Source organism: Ruditapes philippinarum, unplaced genomic scaffold (genome assembly GCF_026571515.1).
Source record: "Ruditapes philippinarum isolate M1 unplaced genomic scaffold, ASM2657151v2 ctg825_1_1_1_1, whole genome shotgun sequence".
NCBI lineage: Eukaryota > Metazoa > Mollusca > Bivalvia > Venerida > Veneridae > Ruditapes > Ruditapes philippinarum.
In genome coordinates this window covers 26,863-45,675 of record NW_026861026.1, presented here as the reverse complement: position 1 = coordinate 45,675, position 18,813 = coordinate 26,863, and the positions used below count along the sequence as shown (strand labels likewise).

General features: G+C 30.1%; 1 protein-coding gene across 1 annotated transcript in view; it reads left to right on the top strand.

The window, feature by feature from the left end:
- LOC132714283 (proton myo-inositol cotransporter-like) overlaps window positions 1-18,468 on the top strand; it is a 41,079-nt gene extending 22,611 nt beyond the window's left edge. Inside the window, exons 2-9 of the mRNA XM_060697113.1 lie at window positions 7,224-7,383; window positions 8,439-8,650; window positions 9,301-9,412; window positions 14,066-14,229; window positions 15,032-15,146; window positions 15,862-16,106; window positions 16,346-16,498; window positions 16,845-18,468. Coding sequence (XP_060553096.1) covers window positions 7,224-7,383; window positions 8,439-8,650; window positions 9,301-9,412; window positions 14,066-14,229; window positions 15,032-15,146; window positions 15,862-16,106; window positions 16,346-16,498; window positions 16,845-17,071 — 1,388 coding nt within the window. The 3' untranslated portion in view covers window positions 17,072-18,468. The remainder of the gene's footprint in view (window positions 1-7,223; window positions 7,384-8,438; window positions 8,651-9,300; window positions 9,413-14,065; window positions 14,230-15,031; window positions 15,147-15,861; window positions 16,107-16,345; window positions 16,499-16,844) is intronic.
- The last annotated feature ends 345 nt before the right edge of the window (window positions 18,469-18,813 follow it).

Genomic DNA, 18,813 nt, shown 5'->3' with positions numbered 1-18,813 from the left:
TTTCATACAATCCATCTTTACTACTCCAGAGAATTGTCTTCACCGAATCTAATACGAAGTAATTTCATCAACAATAAGAATCGCACTCGTAAAAATGGTTTCAGATATAAAGTGTAAAACAACTGAAAATGATATCATAATACGGTATTTCGTGTGTTTTATCCGTTTTATGAGAAAATGTGTGTGTCTTTTCCTCAACTGTATTCATGAAACCATGCTTATAATGCTTTTGGCGCCATTATGTTATTGTAGTATACTACCTAGATTTCTACAGGCCCAAAACTGCCAACATTGCTGGCCGTATCTCAAGGAAAACGTCTATTTGACCCCACGTAAAAAACAAATCCAGACAACTCATAAAATATTTAAAAGCAAAGAACGGATAATGCTGTTTATCAAAATAGACTTTACGCAAATAATCAGATTAGAGTATTAAGGTGATTATTAATCTATAAGCACACAATCACAAATAAAAGAAAGAAACAGTGTTTGAAAATATCATATCATCTTTACTATGATTGGGATATCGTACTATTGTCAAATAAAATCAATAAACTCCATTGAATGTTATGTTTTTAAACAGAACTTTCAAAGTACAACTTCAACACGTATATTTTGATATACTAATTTAAGAACTATTCAATAAGTATCATTGAAAATCAAGCACTTTATTTCATCAAACGTTATCAATCATTGATTAATATTAATCATATTATAGTCTTTTGTTTAACTGAGCAACAACTTGTATAGGTAGAAATATTGTTCCCTTGACATACAAGCCAAAAGATCGGAAAATAACACTTCAGGCCATTTACTAATAAAAGATCAAAAGTTTTATTTAAAAAGTAGTACATGGTCAAAGAATCATTTAACCATATATTGGCCAGCTATCTTTTTGACAATTATCCCTAGCAATTTCTGAAATATGTCATTCATATTTTTATTTCACAGCAGACCCGTAACATTATTATACTTTTACTAAGAATATGTCTCCCAGCCTTATTAAGCCTATAATAATATCTTCAAAATCATCTCATCATGTCAGTGCATCAGGGCTGATTATGACATATATCATAATTATGGTGATTTTAGGAGGAAAGGTCAATCAAGTAGATGCTATCTGTATGATTTACCTGCCAGAGCTGTCATTAGATTGTCTGTGAGCCTTAAGATGCTTTTTATTATATAGCCTCTTACATCGGTTTTCGCTGATCTTTGTTTACCTCAGGTCAGCCTTATCTAAAATGACATAGAAAGATTTTTTGTTTTATTAAATAACTCAGTTATTCTCACTAGGTACACCTGGTGTATAAGTCAAATAAACATTTTATTTATCAAAATGGTCTAACTGCATCAATTGAACAAGTCAAAAAGGTTTATACATTCATGTCAATTGAAATAATTAACTAAACACAAAACTTTGCATATCATTACTATAAAAAAATATCTAGCTGACAAAGTAAGCATTTCAAGCAAAAAATTTCCATTTGGAATTGTTCATCGTGATTCAAGACAATTTAAGATAAAAAAGGAAACTTGAGAAATGAGTTATTTGAAGTCCAGATAAACGCATGCAAGTGATTAATTCTTTGATAATGTGTTTCTACTAGCTGTCATAGAAGGGATTTTTGGTTTTGGTTTATAAGTGTTTTTTACGCAAAGGAGAGGACTATTTATACTTACAAACATTCAATATTTTACTTAATTTTTGTATTTGCAACACATTTGCGAAAATCAATTCTATGGGTTTTGACCCTTTTTTTTTAATTATTCGTCGTCGAATGTATAGCTTTCAAGTTTGTAAGACAATTTATGAAGAGTTCAACAAACTGAATAAACACGATAAGAATAATTCAATTGATAATGGAAAGAACTGATAAAAGTAGAAATGTACAGCTTGTCTTTGATAATGTTTACTTATTTTTTGTCAATTAAATTTAAAACGAAAATGTTTTGAAATACAAATATGATATATTGATAAAGTGCAAGCAAAGGTTTGTTAATTTTTAATATTGCGTGGGTTGGTGTGAAATACTTGCTTATATAATCAATTAAACATACATAAAACGACAGAATAAACATTTGAAATGAATAACTCATGACGTAAATTAAGTTTGCAGTAACATTCCATAATTAGACTTAATTTAAAAAAAAAATAAGTTCAATTATTATTGATTTTATTTCTATTAAATGATAATTGATAATTCATGTCAAAATGAATGTAAAAATTGCTGAATATTGAGAATTTCTCTTGGAAACATTGACCGATAGTGAGATATTTTTGTTGTTGTTGTTATTGTATTTTTTACAATACCAACAATTTAAGCAAAAAGAAACAGCTAGAATGCGTGTGCATTTATTATTTCCCATGTATCAGTTTAAAGTTATGTAAGAGATTGAGTAAATATCCTTATTTCATTTAGAGAAAATATCTGAATGTGCATATGTTGGGGGATATTAATTTGAATGATAATTATAACTTAGATAAAGGAAGTAATTTAGTCGGCATACAGGGTACAGAGAAATGCTGAAACTTGAAATCATGATCTTTTAATACAAAATTATGGAAAGCCATACTCGTTAACCACGCAGAGTTGTGTTTTGTTAAATAACCATAACTCTCTTGGTTTTGTTTATTTATAGACGCCAGGCTCACCCCATTTATCAATTAGGGTCTTTCTAAATAAGGAAGGATGATAATATTGTAACCTTGAAACCGCTTGATTTATATATTTTGAGCTAAGGTGTCCCATGTTTGTGTAGGATCAAAATATTTTTTTATTTACAATTATAATCTGTTGGTTTCCTTTTTTGATTCAAGTCAAGTAATAAATGCATGCTTGTGAAAACAAAATTAATCGTAAGGAAGACATTAGGTGATTTATCAGGATTACCTTTTTGGGAAAAGAAATGCATTTGTTTGTGTACATAAACATCCACAAAAAAATATTGTATGTGAAGTCTTTAAAATCCGATATTCCTATCTTACAAGGAACCGTTACTTTTGTATTATCAGTTGTCTTCTATAAATTCTATATATTACATGAATCAAAGTAAATCGCTTTGACTGTATCAACGAGATAATAACTTTTGCTATTTCTGTGGCTTTATTTTCTTCTATATCTTCGGAACAGGCGAAAGAATGTTTACGAAGCTATAAACCTTTTCCGGGGGAATTGTAATTCAGAATTTGTCACTCCTTTATTAGTAATGATGAGGCTGGAATTCGACTGTAGTCACGGAAACCGTATCATTCTAATTGATTAGTGTCTCTGTTACTTTGTTCCTTGCTGTATTATAGGCCTGATGGGTAAAATTACTTTACTTTAACTTCCTCTAATCAATCACAATAGGTTTCTTTGTGAGAGATGGTCAATACATTTATCTTCTTTATAGGCTGTAAAGCTTGATTTATGTCAGGTTTTGAAGCAATTACAATACCATGATTGGGTCGTTTTTTCGGATATTTTTGTAACCATTCCTTCATAGGTTTGCACAGGTGCATCTTGCGCTTACAATCAAGCTGCTTTGAGAAATATATTTTCATTTTATTTCTAAAACCTTTTTGTTTCCTAGATTCCTTTTTATAATTTTCATAATTGATTTTTATATGCTGAATAATAACAAAGGTTTGTTTAAACTTTAATTATTCAATAAATTGTACATAGAATAACATTCACAAACATTTCACAACAATGTAATTCAGACTGGATTGGAAAACAAGTAAAATAATACTTATATCTATTCCTTTCAAGTAAAAAAAATTTCAAAATAAAGATACAAAAATATTGCGGTTGGATGTAAGCTCTTTGAATGTACAACTGAAAATAAGAGAATAATTGATTGTTGATTTATCATTATAGAGAAGCTAAGGTGTAACTTATGGAGAAATATTAGCAAATGTTAAAACAATAATTAAACAGACCTGTAAGTATATCAGATCTATGTCAGTTATATAAATTGTGTATTCCTGTGTTATGTATGGATATCATTGCCTTACAGCCATATGAGTATACTATATCAAGTTTAAAATCAGGCAGATGATGTTCTGTCATATAACAAACAGTAATATTATTATTCAAATGTTTATTACATAAAGCATGTAAATACAATGCCTATAACACAATACAATTTAACATTTCATGATATGTTATATAACTTTTTTTTATAAAAACTAATTGAAAAAAATCTGAAAGGTTAATATTTCCAAACAAAATCATATGTTGCCAAGATAAGAACATGTGTCTTTTCAATTGTTTCTTGATAACGGACTATTGTTGCCTTGTTTTTATTTGACTACGGGCCTCTAGAAAAAATAAACAAACATCTCAAATGAATAACAAATGTTGATAAAGCAATTTAGAGAAATAGTGTCGTCATATTAAAGTAAGGAGGAGGATTAATTGAGACTAATATTGAGTGGTCCATTTCGCTCAAGATCTTTCTTTTGAAATAATGAGGTTGATTTCACATGTATGTTATTAATTGGACATCCATTGTAGTTTTTTCTATCATATGATTATAAATCAATTTACTATGACAGACATGACATTATTGCATACAAATATAATGTAAAATGCACTCATAACCTCATATTTATAAAAAAAAATAAATGTTATATGACACTGACAATAGATTTGTTTTAGCGTTAAACATTAAACGTTGTGCAGATGTTTATAGCAACAAATGATGAAAAATATTTCTATACACAAACAACATATACTAATGGTGAGCCTTAATGCAAAGGCAAAAATAAGTCCATTACTTTCTTTAACAAATGAGATGCAACTTTAGTAAGCCGTAAGGTATTTCTGATACAAAAAAAGTATATTGATTTATCAATTGAATATTATATAAAATGAATAAAATCATGAGCATCAGAATTTTTGTAAAATTATTAAATGAATTGTTCATAGGTGATACTGGTTAATTTAGAAAAGTGATCAGGAGCATTTGAAATTTTGGAAAATTATCACTGTTTTATAGGTCCATGTACAAACTAGTGATTTGGTAAAAGCAAGCTTTAGTGCGTGTGTATTTACTATTTCTATTTTAATGTGGTAACTTTGATGTGGTGGTCTGCTCGGAAGATATTGACTTATTTTTGTTTATTGCAGTACACACTACATAATATGTGTTAATGCTACTACACATATTTTCGCAGTTTGTTTCACAGGTTTTTGTTCAAAATTTTGTTGTCATTGTTTCAAACAACATTTTACAAACGGTCAATGTCCTAATTATCCAGACCACATTTTACAGAATATTGTTTTAAAATTCTAATACTTAAAAACAAGTACTTTTCAGCCACCACGTTGTATTTTTAACTTTGGTATTGAAATGGTTAACCAGTCAAATTTAATTTACAAAAATATCCATAGCCTGAAACGAAGCTTCACTTTCTGTGCTTTTAAATAACGTAATCCGTTTCGTCAAAGATCTCTTAATATATGACATTATTTGTATTTTAATGATATATACTCTAAAAACTGGTCAATATACTCTCAAAACTGATATATCTTAATAGAATCTTTCTTATTGTTATGATTGTCTGATATTTGTCTGATGTTCACTTAAAACCATTATCGCATAGGATTTCGATTTAAAGGATTCTTTTTGCTCTGTTATAAGTTGATCATTCCAAACGATCTTCCTGTGTGCAATGCATAGTCTGTGATATATGTAAAAAACATCTTTTGACAAAGTTTATCTGATAAAAAATTCTGAAAGTGGTGGTATAAACAGTTTTAGAAACAAAAGCACTAGCTTTTTGCTAAATCATGGTCTTTCTATATTCAGACATTAAACGAATCAGATAAAATTATCTATACACGTTTCATTAGGTTAAACTCACTTTATTTCTAAGCTCTCTTGATCCACCCACGTACGCTTGAAATGTCAGTTTTGTTGTTAATAATTTGTATTGCCATAGAAGGGTATAAAGCTAAGAATATTATTAGCGAAATGTAACACGTTCCCTATGTAAACAGATGTATAGCATTAATATTAATGAAGATTCTATTTCTGTACATATTTTATTCCCGTTTGTTTCAAGGAGAGTGACTAAATGTAACATTATAAAGTAACAGTAGATCCTCTGGTGTGACTTGTTTTACGCAAAAGGTTAAAACATATCAAATATATCTATTTCAAGCGTACACCACATGTGAAAAGTATTCAATAGTTTTACAAATGGAATTTTACATTCTTCTGACATGCAAAGTGCTTTCTATAAATTATTCTTGAAAGTAAAATTATTTTAAAATAATTGTATAGGGTTTTGCTCATTTCAATAGTTTATATAGTTTATTTATAGAAAATTGGATGACAGTATATAAAATATAAAACAATTTTTCACGAAAAACAGATACCATTAACAGTTGCTTTAAAGTTCGTCCATACAATACATATTAAACTTCCATAACAGTAGTAATCTTGCATTGAATAAAATGCGTTGTTGTTTTCATTCGACTACTGACAAAATAGAGAAAATAAGAATCACTAAAGAAAGTCCAAAACAACAAAATTGAAAATGTTGACGACTGTTTGATTGAGCCTGTTCATGGACAGTACTGTCAAGTGCAAACTACCGTCCACACCCCTGGCACCGTCTTAAGTCGAATTCAACTTGTACACAAATTTTGCAAACGTTTTCAAAGTCAGACATGTATGCATACAAATTGTTAAGATGACAAAAGCCAAACATGTTTCTATAATTTTCGTAAATAAATTTTTACCGACAAATTCTGTAATATGTTTTATAAGCTTTATCATTATTTAAAACACAACAGTTTGCTAAGGGAAGAGTCAATCTAAATAACTTAGAGGAAAATAACTTTAGATGACGTAGAGGAACATAGCTAAATGACTTACTGTAAAATTACCTTAGACGACTTAGAAGAAAATTACTTTGTAAGACGACTTAGAGAAAAATGACTCTTTATGACTCTATATGAATTTCTCAACATAGACAACATAGAAAAAAAATACTCTAGGAGACGTTTTCTTAATGACATCTCCTCTGCCTGCTTTTTTATCCGCTTTTCATGTTCAGTACCCAGCTTGGTGACGCTCCGATGTATAAGTGCAACTGAATGATTGTGTGAAATGCGTCCTGTAAAAAAAGATCTGCCTTTTGGACAATCGCTCATAATTTTTTATCAGAATGTCTGTGACATGTAGTTCACTTCTCTTATATCTTAAGTGGTATGTTTTTTTATCAGGTCTCATGTCTACAACTGTGCCTATGTACCTGGCAGAATGTTCACCAGTCAGTATCAGAGGAAGGCTTGTCTCCACAAACATAGCAATGGTTGCATGCGGCCAATTTGTTGCCAGTATTGTGGATGGTGTATTTGGTGCTGATGAGAAAAATGGATGGAGGTAAGTTGATTCGTTACAAATTGTATTTTTGTAACTTACGGATGATTTTAACTTCAAAATAAGTGTAAATGTAAAGTAATTGAAGACAGCATGGGGCAGTGGGCTCATTCAAAGTATTTTCTGCATATAGTGAAGGCTTCATCTTATAACAAATATGTACATGTGCAAGTTTTACCCAGCACAATTTCCTTATAGGGCCTAAATTAAATGATTATAAACAGGCGTTTAAGAAGAGCAGCTGGAAGAATCATTAAAAGTATTGTTGATAATAGCTTATTAATTTTCTCAGAAACAAAATCTAAGGCATGGATTTTGCTGATATCGAATCATCATTTATTTTTGACACCCTCAGTTGTGAATTGCACTTACACCCATGCTCGCTTCCTAGGTCCAATAAATAAAATAGTTAACTGTATAAACACTAACAGTACGTTGATTGTTTTAACTTTAATATTGACCGGACAAATTAACCTTGAAATAGACTATAAGTATGCTGGTACACTTCTTTCCAATTGAATAAAGGCAAGGAACCAGACAAGACTCTACGATGTTTTTTTTATGATGCAATAAAACATATGGGTCTGATTGGACAGAAAAACTTTATATAATGACAGAAAACAAAGACATAATTAAAACAAGCAAGAATGACATTTATTTTATAGTTGAGATAAAATGTATAAAGAGGAACAACATATTTGCCATTTTGTAACTAAAGTTCTTTCAATGATAAAAATACACTAATTTCTTTCGTCTCCTACTAGATACTTTGTTTATCACTGAACTCAAAGTATCAAGATGTCTGCAACCATATACATTTTGAATGTTTTTGACTTCTAGGTTAAGTTTAATATCGTCACGTCTCAATAAGTGTCAACAAACATAGTTCTTCCTTCTCATGAGAGAAGGTTATAAAACAATGTTGCGCTAAAGACAAGTCATAGGATCTACTTATATTGCAAACCAAAACTGATTCATTTTCAATATATGAACGAGTGCAACAAACGAATGATAGTAAATAAATATGGCAATTCGTCAAGAAATATCTTTTTTTACAGGTACATGCTTGGTTTGTCTGGCATACCGTCGTTTATTCAGTTTGTTGGTTTCATCTTCATGCCAGAAAGTCCTCGGTGGTTGATTGTCTCAGCCCAAGAAGAGAAGGCGCGAAGAGTTTTGCAGTCGATACGTGGACAGCTTGATATAGAAGACGAATATGACAGTATAAAATCCACATGTCTCGATGCAAAGGAAGAACAACAATTAAAATGTAAAAGTTGAGAATTATCATCATTGTTTGTTATTTCTGATATTGTGCCTTTGACTTACCATGTGTGTGTCCAACCGTCCATGATTGAAGATAGTATTCAATGCATTATTTACATTTATCTCACAGTGTTAATTAAAAACCATTTGCATAAGTTTTATGACTCATAATAAAACCAATGTGCAACTGTTTTTCGGAATGAAAATCACAAACTTGTCGTTTCTTTGTGATGTATTAGGCCGCTAAAACGCTGGCATTAACTACTGATTCATTAGACATTGTTGTATAACTTATATTAAACCTTTCTACCTTGTCTTTATTTAAAGTATATATGAATGAAGTGAATATAACTTTCTTTTGTTGTTTTACTGAAAATATGATGTTATTAAAACATGTTGAATAAGAAAAATTATTTAATTTATAAAAGAAGAGGGAGTGTACATATATGAATAACTATCCAAGTCACGCACCGACTGTCTGTGGTTTCTATAAAAAGCGTAATAATAAAATCATAAATAATTATTTCATCAGTTAAACAGAGTAGCAAGAACAATATTACTTCATCAAGATACAATGTACAACTTTTAGTATTTCACAACTTTTATTTTATAAAGTCAGACATTTGAAATAAATCTAAACAATCTTTGTTTCAGCAAGCATGCCTGTACTATTACAGATATTAAGATATCCATCTTTAAGACGAGGTCTTGCAATAGGATGCTCCTTACAGATGATACAACAACTAGCGGGGATAAACACTGTCATGTAAGTGTATCTGGGTAGATCTTTGAATAGAAGTGGTAGTTTTATCGAGTTCATCATCTGTAGTGGCATGTCTAAATGTTGTGTATTTCTCTTCATGAAAATTATCAACGCACTTTTTGAAATTCCGAAGCACCTTCTGAAATGACGGTTCCTTCGTTTATCTTAATGTCAGGATTTTGTGATTTTAAAATGATGACATAATTTTAAAAAATGTTTAACTATCAACCCGCATCGCATGCCCCGAACAAATGAAAACAAAGAAATAAGTTGCCAACGAGAAAAATATATGAAAAGAATACAGTTTATTAGCACGCATTGACATTTGAATAGACATAAATTGGAAAAGGACCAAACAATTCAAAGCCGGTATATGAGAGCTATAAAGTCTTAAGTTGATATGTCAAAATACTTCTAAGTTTTATTCCTTACAAAAGTAAGAGAGTAAGCATTCTTAACAATTAGAACTTTCAACCTGACTTCAATGATGTTTCAAGCCGACCCATGTATCACAAACACTTAATGAAGTATGACAGGAATGTAGAAAAACTCCAAAGGTAATGATTTAATAGTTATCAGATACGCACTACACTGCTTCATGAGATCTAGCTACCTCTAATACATGCTACAGACAAAAATGGAGCATTACATTCATTCTGATACCATGTACTCCTCTTTGATAAGATCTCTCCATACCTAAAATTTCAAATAGACATCTTATAAACCTTTAGGGATATGCTCAGGGCATTAATGTTTGACGAAAGATTATGTTGTTTTTTGTCTTATCTTTATGTCGAATTTTTCATACAAAACTAGTGAAAAACACTTCTTAAACCCTATGTTTTTTGTGGTTTCCTTCTTTTGCAACTGATATTTAGGACGGAATGAAGCTCATAAAGAATTCGATCTTTGCTTGGATCAATAGACAGACGGACGGAGACTTCTAGCATTTCATACGCCGCCAAACATGCGTCCGGGATAAGTTGACGAAAGAAAACCTTCCAATATATATTTTTCAAATTGAATTCCCTGTATCATAATTTATTAACCTATAAGAGTATTTCATATGTTTGTTGTTTTTTCTTTTAAATAAACAAGAAAATGAGAATTTTCTGAAAATTAATTGAACTGTGTTAAAGCTTACAACGAGGAGAAATAATCAATAAGATAAAACACACGTATTAATAATAATGCCAGATGCATTTCCAGTTGTATTGTGCTACTGAAGTTGTCGGTGGTTGTTTGTCGGTGGTTGTTTATTGATGGTTGTTTGTCGGTGGTTGTTTGTAGGTGATTGCATTCCGAGAACATCGTTCTACCTTTATGTTTGAACCCGTACATACAGTAGATAATGGTCCTATGTCAGAAATGCAATATAAGGAACGTGAAGGAAAAAACAAGTTTGCGTAAAAATGTATATTGGAAACAGATCATTCCTTTGCATAGGCTCGCATTGGCTTTGCATATTAGATTAATGCAATAAATTTACCGTAACTTTTGTCCTTTTATCTAGAGTTTGACAGGTATAAATATTTGTAAAAGCTTAATCAATTTTATATCAATTGCCATATTTCATCAAGCGACTATTGAAGAGGCTAATAATGATCAATCAATTTTCCACAAGTGTTTTCACTGCCAATTTCCATTAATGGAAAACGCTGTAACTAATTAAGCCTGTACATTTTCTTTTACCTCTCTGTTTGCCTTTTTTATTTATCTATATCGTTGCTGGAGAGTTTGGTTGCTAAGCTACAATGACGTCTGCAACTTGTGGAAAAAGCAATTTCCTGATTTGCAGCAGATAGTTGTTAAAGGACAATTACCCCTTTTGTTATTCAATTACACTTAAGAATAATATGATACCAAAGCCTAAATGGGTAATCAAGAAGTCGGCATTATTACATCAAAATATTTCAAGAAACATAGGGCAAATAATGAGAATTTGTTTTTATTTACTCTAGTTATTTCCTGAATATAACTGATTCCTTTAAAGATGATTTTCAAGTTGATTTTGTGTGCTTGTGTTTGTATTCTACATTTACATTTAATCTACTGTATAAATGTGAAACTTATATACAACAATGTATTTAAAGGTTTAGTTTCGTACATAAAGAAGCCATTTAGGTTCAGTACTATATGTTTGTGTTGGAGAAATTTACTCGAAACATGTATTAAGAGGTTCTTAGGGTCTACGTCACAATCTTAGAGAGTATTGATTGTTGGAAATATTGTCACATCTTGAATTGTTCTAGGAAGACATGTATCTTAGCTGCTAATGGAGATGGAAACAGATTTATTGTTAATGAGTTCCGACAGTGTTCGCCTATCTACTCTTATACAATTACTCAATCAATGGGATTATTTTTCTCTTTTCAAGGATATATTTGCCCTGCAATAGAACATTAGCTTTATTGGTGTATTTCTAGTTTGACAGTAACTCACATTAACTCATGAGCTCATTTGTAAACTTTCATGACACAAGTAGATAAATATTTTCAAGGGTTTGCATGTAGCATTTGAGGTTATTATTTATATAACAAGATGACATTTTGAAATGCAACAATGTCGTGTTTAATAATGAATTCTAGTTAGTGACAGAATTTGCACAATATTGATAAAAAAATTACATCAAAAGACTTAAATACATTATTTTATTCAATATTGCGTGAATCAATTACAAAAATCAATTAATTCAGCAAAGGTTCTTTGCTACGATTCTTCAACTTTTGTTGTCTTGTAAACGGTTAAAATAGAAAGGTTTAAATCAAGTGTGCAAGTGTGCAATTTAACGAAAGGAACTGTCAAACAGACAAGCAAAAGGGTTAATGTCATTATTTTGACTGTTAGAAAGGGATAGACGGAAAACAAGCGCGCTTTGATTATCCCCCGAGGTCACTGAGGTCAGTCAAAATGTTGCAGAGTATATTTGAAAATGCTTTGCTAATATGATTCCTTACAAAGGGCCAATCTTATTGCACTACCCAGGTTAAATGTAGAACTGCATAAACTGGTTCTGTCATTAATGAAGAGAGTAATATTCTTATGTAAACGTATAATTATATTATCATATCCTCTTTTATATGTCGCTCACTCGCTGGTATAATATATTTGAAAATATAAAAATCTACACATTATTTTATACTACTAACACATTCGATATCTTACACCCATCTTGGCGATCTATTTCAGTAGTTTATTCGTTTAGACTCGATCAGCTAAAATCGGTGTATCAAATACTGTCCTTTGGTCATATAAAAAAGGTGACCTCCTATTACTCACTACTGAAAAAAAAAACACTTTAGAAACCTGCCTTACTCCTTAATGTTGTTGTAATTGTTTTTTACTTTCTTTTTTAAAAATTGTTTCCGTATTAATTTCGTTTTTGTTAAGAGTAATCAGGGGCCACTTTTTGTAACAAACTACAGGGGGTCATTTTATTATGACGGTCACAATTCTCCGCATTGGTAATTTTTCTTGTAGTTTGATTATAATTCTATGACCAGTATGTTTTGCTATTTCAATATTGTCAATGTTCTATATAAAAAAAAGACTAAAATTCTTGGTGGAAGACTCACCGGTGTAAAAACATAAGATATGTTGCACATAGTTTTAGATTTTTGTTGTTGTTTTGTTTTCATTGATCTCGAAGTATTTTACCTTTTGCCGATGTTTTACTTATGCAAATATGAAATATACTGCACATTCAGATTCCAAATTTTCTCGAAATCAACATTTTGAACAAACTTTCGACTGCAAATACATGAAATATGTGCGTATTACTTCTTTGAGTTATGTAAATTATATATGGTAGATAAAAAGCGAACAAATACATATATTTCGCGAAAATCTTCAGTTCGTGAAATAAGCAAATTTAATTTTCGATTTTTAAATAATTGGTTTTTCTTACATCGATGAGATGTATTAATATTGAAAATATTATCTAGATCTAAACATTATTTTTGTTCAGGTAAATCTTGCCAAAGACGCTTGTTATTCACTTACATTTCAGATCTAATAAACAAAAGAACTATAGATTTATAATGGACTTACAATTATAGTTATTAATCATTTATTGAATAAAAAAAATAATAATAATTATAAATTTGTTTAGAAAAGGTAACACAGTAAGAATATTTAACAGCAATGATATATATTTCTTTTAGAAATAGAAAAAAACAGCAACGGAACATGCATCCAGGACAAAAATATAATGACTTTAACATGTATAATATGTGTTATTTCTAAAATAAGATAACTCAGTTTGTTTATTTTTGATGGTTTGATATAATAAATATGATGATCATAATTATGAAGATTTTTTCAAAATTGTAAGTTGAAAAAAACATTATTTGTAAATATTACCGAAATTAATATTTAATGAAAATAAAAGGATGTAATAAGAGTTGATTTTCGATGAAGTTTCTGTTTGTTAATAAAAAAATTAATGCATTTATGTTATCGTCCAATTATAATGTATATAAATATTTGCTGTACATATTCAACATATTCTTGGATGTTTTGAAATTGTTTTCAAATAATATTTATATACATATATAAATTTTTACTTAACTGTATGTTACGTCCTTAATTACAACATACAGGATCTTTGATCACAAGAAACGTGCATCATACTTTCACTTACTTTTTCTATTTCAGGTATTACAGCGCTACAATCATTAAAATGTCGGGTGTTAGAAGTGATGAGGTGGCTATTTGGCTGTCGTCAGTAATGGCAGCTGTGAATTTCCTGTTTACTTTATTAGGTTTATATCTCGTAGAGAAAATTGGAAGACGTCCTTTAACACTTGGAAGTCTCACTGGTAGAGTATTCATTATTCATTATCGTTGTCATGAAATAGCTAGAAAACAATTGAAAAAATTGTCTTACGGCTTGATGAATTATAAAGATTGAATTTCTAAAAAGAGATAGATATCTTTTAAGATTTGTTCATCAAGTGTAAAGTTTGGAATTGTCGTCTCTCCCGGCTTATTGCTGTATGACGAAAAACTCCCATGTAATGGCATTGCTTCAAATGACAAACACGTATTAAAATTTTCTAATTTCTTCCATTTCAGAAAACTCCTTTGTTATTCACCAGAAAAAAAACATATTAATGAATCATGAATTAGACTTTTGTCATAACTGTTTCATGTTTTCAATAGGAGTGGGAAATCAGTCTTTAACCATTTTATAACATCCTGTTTCTTCTCATTAAGGAAAGCAACGAGTCATTCGTTAGTGATGATTATATATTAAACACCTCAAATAAGAAAAAAGTTAATTGTTTTGGGGATGAAAAATTACACGCAAGAGAATCCAATTTTGTTCGAGGTCAAATTGTCAGGGGGTATGCGGGACAATATTTTATCATATAAGTAGAGGAAATTTCTGTATATAGGAAAGTCAAAGTAGCCCGTCACATTTAAACTGGCGTTGCAAAGTGCTATTATTCTATTCTAAAATATGATACTAGTATATTTTCAACTATATTACTTATCAGACAATGAGAACGACATTATGCAAAATAAAAACTTCTCTGTCAGAAACCTACGAGAACAAATCAAATCAAACTTGTTATTACAGATATAACACTATCGTAAAAAAATATTTTTTAATTCAAGGTGCTATTGTGAGTTTGGTTTTGCTGGCGGTCGGATTTCATGTGGCATCATTGAATACCCCGAGAATATCAATGGCTGAAAAGTCACCATCAAATACGTCTTGTTTTTCTCATAGGTATGACGTTTGGTTGTTTTTTCTGTTGTTTTCTTTTTTTGTGAAAATGTATTAATTGTTGCATAAAACACCAATTGCCTAGTGTAGGGAAACTATTTTAATGCATTTTTTCATTTAAACCGAAAATAGATAAACTATTTTTATTAGAGAATACAGGTCACCTTTATTCGTTGTTATTTGCATTGTATTAAGTTAACAATTTAAATTATTTTATAATTGAAAACATATTTAAATTTTTTTTTATATTTCTTGATATGGTTACGATTTTAAAAGACCAAAGACAGATCGAAAAGACTATTTGGCCTAAACATTCTTGTCTTCAAATAAATGTATTCAAAGAAATCGATCACAAACTGTTTGTAATCGATAAAAACTCTGAAAATTCATATTCTTAGTAAAACCTTTTGAAGACTTTATTTGATAGATAGATTTTGTGTAGAAGGCAATTGATAGGTCAGCAACTACCTGAGAGATTTATTATCATGTGGGAAAGATTGCTTTTATCTTTTTTTTCTTCCCTAGAACCCTAGAACACATTACTTTCATCTTATAAGCGTTCAGCAAGAGAGTTTTATTTGAACATATCTTACTCTAACCTACAAAATAATAATCCCTAATCGTGAACACATGCGTCCATCGTGAACTTACATCGATTATGGTATCAAAACAACATTATTTGCATTATTTCGCTTATATTCTTTTATTATATTTGCAGCACATGCAATGATTGTATGATGGATTTGGTTTGCGGATTTTGTTTCGTCGATAATCAAGGTTCTGTTATATCAAATGGATCATGTTTGCCAGCAAGCCCGGACAACCCCTGGGTGTCATTATCTGGAAGGTGTAACGTACAGGGTTTACCTGGAAAATTAACATGGGCGTATGATTACTGCCCATCACCTTATTCGTGGATGCCGATGGTCGGCCTTATTTTATACCTTATGACCTTTGCACCAGGTAAGTTAAGAACCATAGTTTGTTCATGACAAAAATTCATTTATTTGATCTTATAAATCATATACTGTTTTAATTTGTAAGCATACATTAACAATTTATGTGTATGCTGTAATATTTGATGTAGTCTAGGCAAAAGATAAATATAAATAATATATACATTCGATTTAACAATACTTTCCCATTTTTCTCTTTTTCTATAAATTGGGCATCTATAATTTTAATGCTTATACTTTATTCAGGAATGGGACCAATGCCATGGACAATAAATTCAGAAATATATCCACTGTGGGCAAGAAGTACAGCTATTTCAGTATCAACGTTCACAAATTGGGTCTTCAATCTGGTCGTGTCAATGTCATTTCTTACTCTCATGGAAAGTCTTACTAGATTTGGTAAGTTTTGTTTTGAAGAAAGACTTAACATTGATTTTAAACCTTTTCTTATACCCAAAGACATCCTTGAAGACAAACAAAGGGTGAATAACATAACTTCTAAATTCTGATATCTGGAAGACAATTTTTGTTTATTTCGATAAAAATGTCAAATTTGTGATAGAAATGTACAAAATATATAAGGTGATTGTGTTTAAGTTAGTACACAAAACGCATTCTCTATATATAGGTTTACCTTTTGCTTGTAATTTTTTTCCGTGCCGTGGAAATGTTCTTTCTTTCATATGTATGTTTAAACGTAGGAAACAATCGTTACTTTGCATATCGTTAAATGTTATGCTTTCAGGAACATTTTTACTATATGCGGGTCTGTCATTGCTAGGGGCCTTATTGCTGTTCGTTTGGCTACCAGAGACTAAGGGAAAGAGTCTAGAGGAAGTCGAGGGCTTGTTTGCAAATCCTTGGTGTGGCGTAAGTGCAAGTTCAGACTTTAACACAAAAACAATACAGTATGTTCACATTCGTGGTCTAAACAGAGATGGTCTTGAATCAGAATTGGACTCACCCGAATAGCAATAGCAATATCGTTAATGAATATTAGTTTAGTAAAACAATGTGCATTTGTCCATATTCACCAAGTCAAATTAGTGATACCCTTGTGTAGATGTCATATGTGATCTCTTTTTGTAAAATATTTTCTAGAAATGATAAATGGAGTACAATTATATTCAAAATTTAAAAACAGGTGGTTTATATATGGATAATAATTCGTTTATTGCCTCTTAAGTTGCAAGTACATATGATTTTACATGTCGTCTCTTAGTTCAAGGACGATATGATATATATCATGTTAAATATTTATGTATTCTATTTTCAAAACAAAAATTAATGAATGTTTACTATTATCGTGATAGACGTACTATTGATGTGTTAAGGTATGATATTAATGTAAATATGATATCAAAATTCTCCATTAAATGCCAAAAGAAAAAGATGATTAGAATTAAAACAACTATTACGTGAATGATTTTGATTGATATATGAATAATATGTATTTTATGCGTGTAATTATCTTGTATCTTCCTGAAAGTTCTGATAATCTTGATAAACGGCCATTCTTTCCATGGCAAAAAATATTAAGTTTCCTATCTTATTAATTGAGTTAGTAATTTCTAAAAAGAAATAAGGTTACCATGTTTAATCTGGGCATTTTGATGGTATAACAAAGGTTAATTTTTATTTTTTTTAAAAAGTAGAGTAACAAACTAGGTATTTAGGAAGATACTTACCGTTTAATTCATTGTTTACCGCTTTGTTACCGCCTTACCTGACAAATAACTATATATTTTTTCTGACGAAACATCCTACACTTGCAGGAGCTAATCCTTATGAGTTGTCATACAGTTCATATTATTATTCATGTGTATAGGAAAAATATGATACACCGACTTTATAAATCGAATGATCATGACAATAATGAATTAAGCATTTTCTTTTGTTGAACTAAAGAATTAAAATATACTAGAAGCCAAGTGCCAATGCAATCTAACTTGTATAACTTTTGTAAGTTTCAAAATTTCGTATTTAATTTATAATTTCGTTGACATTTCTTTAGTTGACGTAGTATTATTGGTTATATTGTTTGTCTAACCAATACTTTTCTCACGGTCTATATAAATAAAAAATACATCTATAAAATATACACAAGTTGGTATAAGTCGGAGTTTTGCAGAGGAGTGTATTCCGTTTCCAAAAAGTAATCTGCAGAAATATGTATTTTGTCCGAAACCAAAGCTTATGTACTATTTGCATACATATAGTATTTTATAATTACCAATCCATGTTTAATATTAGATTACGTTAAGTATTGTTGAATCAATATTGTTATTCAGAGATATATATATTATGTCCAACAGTGGCATGTTGTTGTGATATTTTTGGAAATAAAAATGTTGTGAAATAAAAATAAATATAGTTGTTTTATTGTTTTTATGTAAGGAAGTTTTGAAAAAGTAATGTGTTTCATGCCACTTGGTTAACCTTAGACACAGGATAGAACGAACGATTTTGCAAATTGATCAGCCTTTTAGCAACATTTTGAGCCAATTGTTCAACCTAGCTATTTTGAAAATAGTTATGCATACAAAACAAAACAAAACAAAACAAAAAAACAACAAACAAACAAAAACAACAACAAAAAATATCTTTATAAGTAAATGACAAATACATTGCCTTGATTTTTATCAATATTAAATGGGACTAAATGAGATAACGGCCATTTCCTGACAGTCAAGATAATGTGTATGTGCATGTGC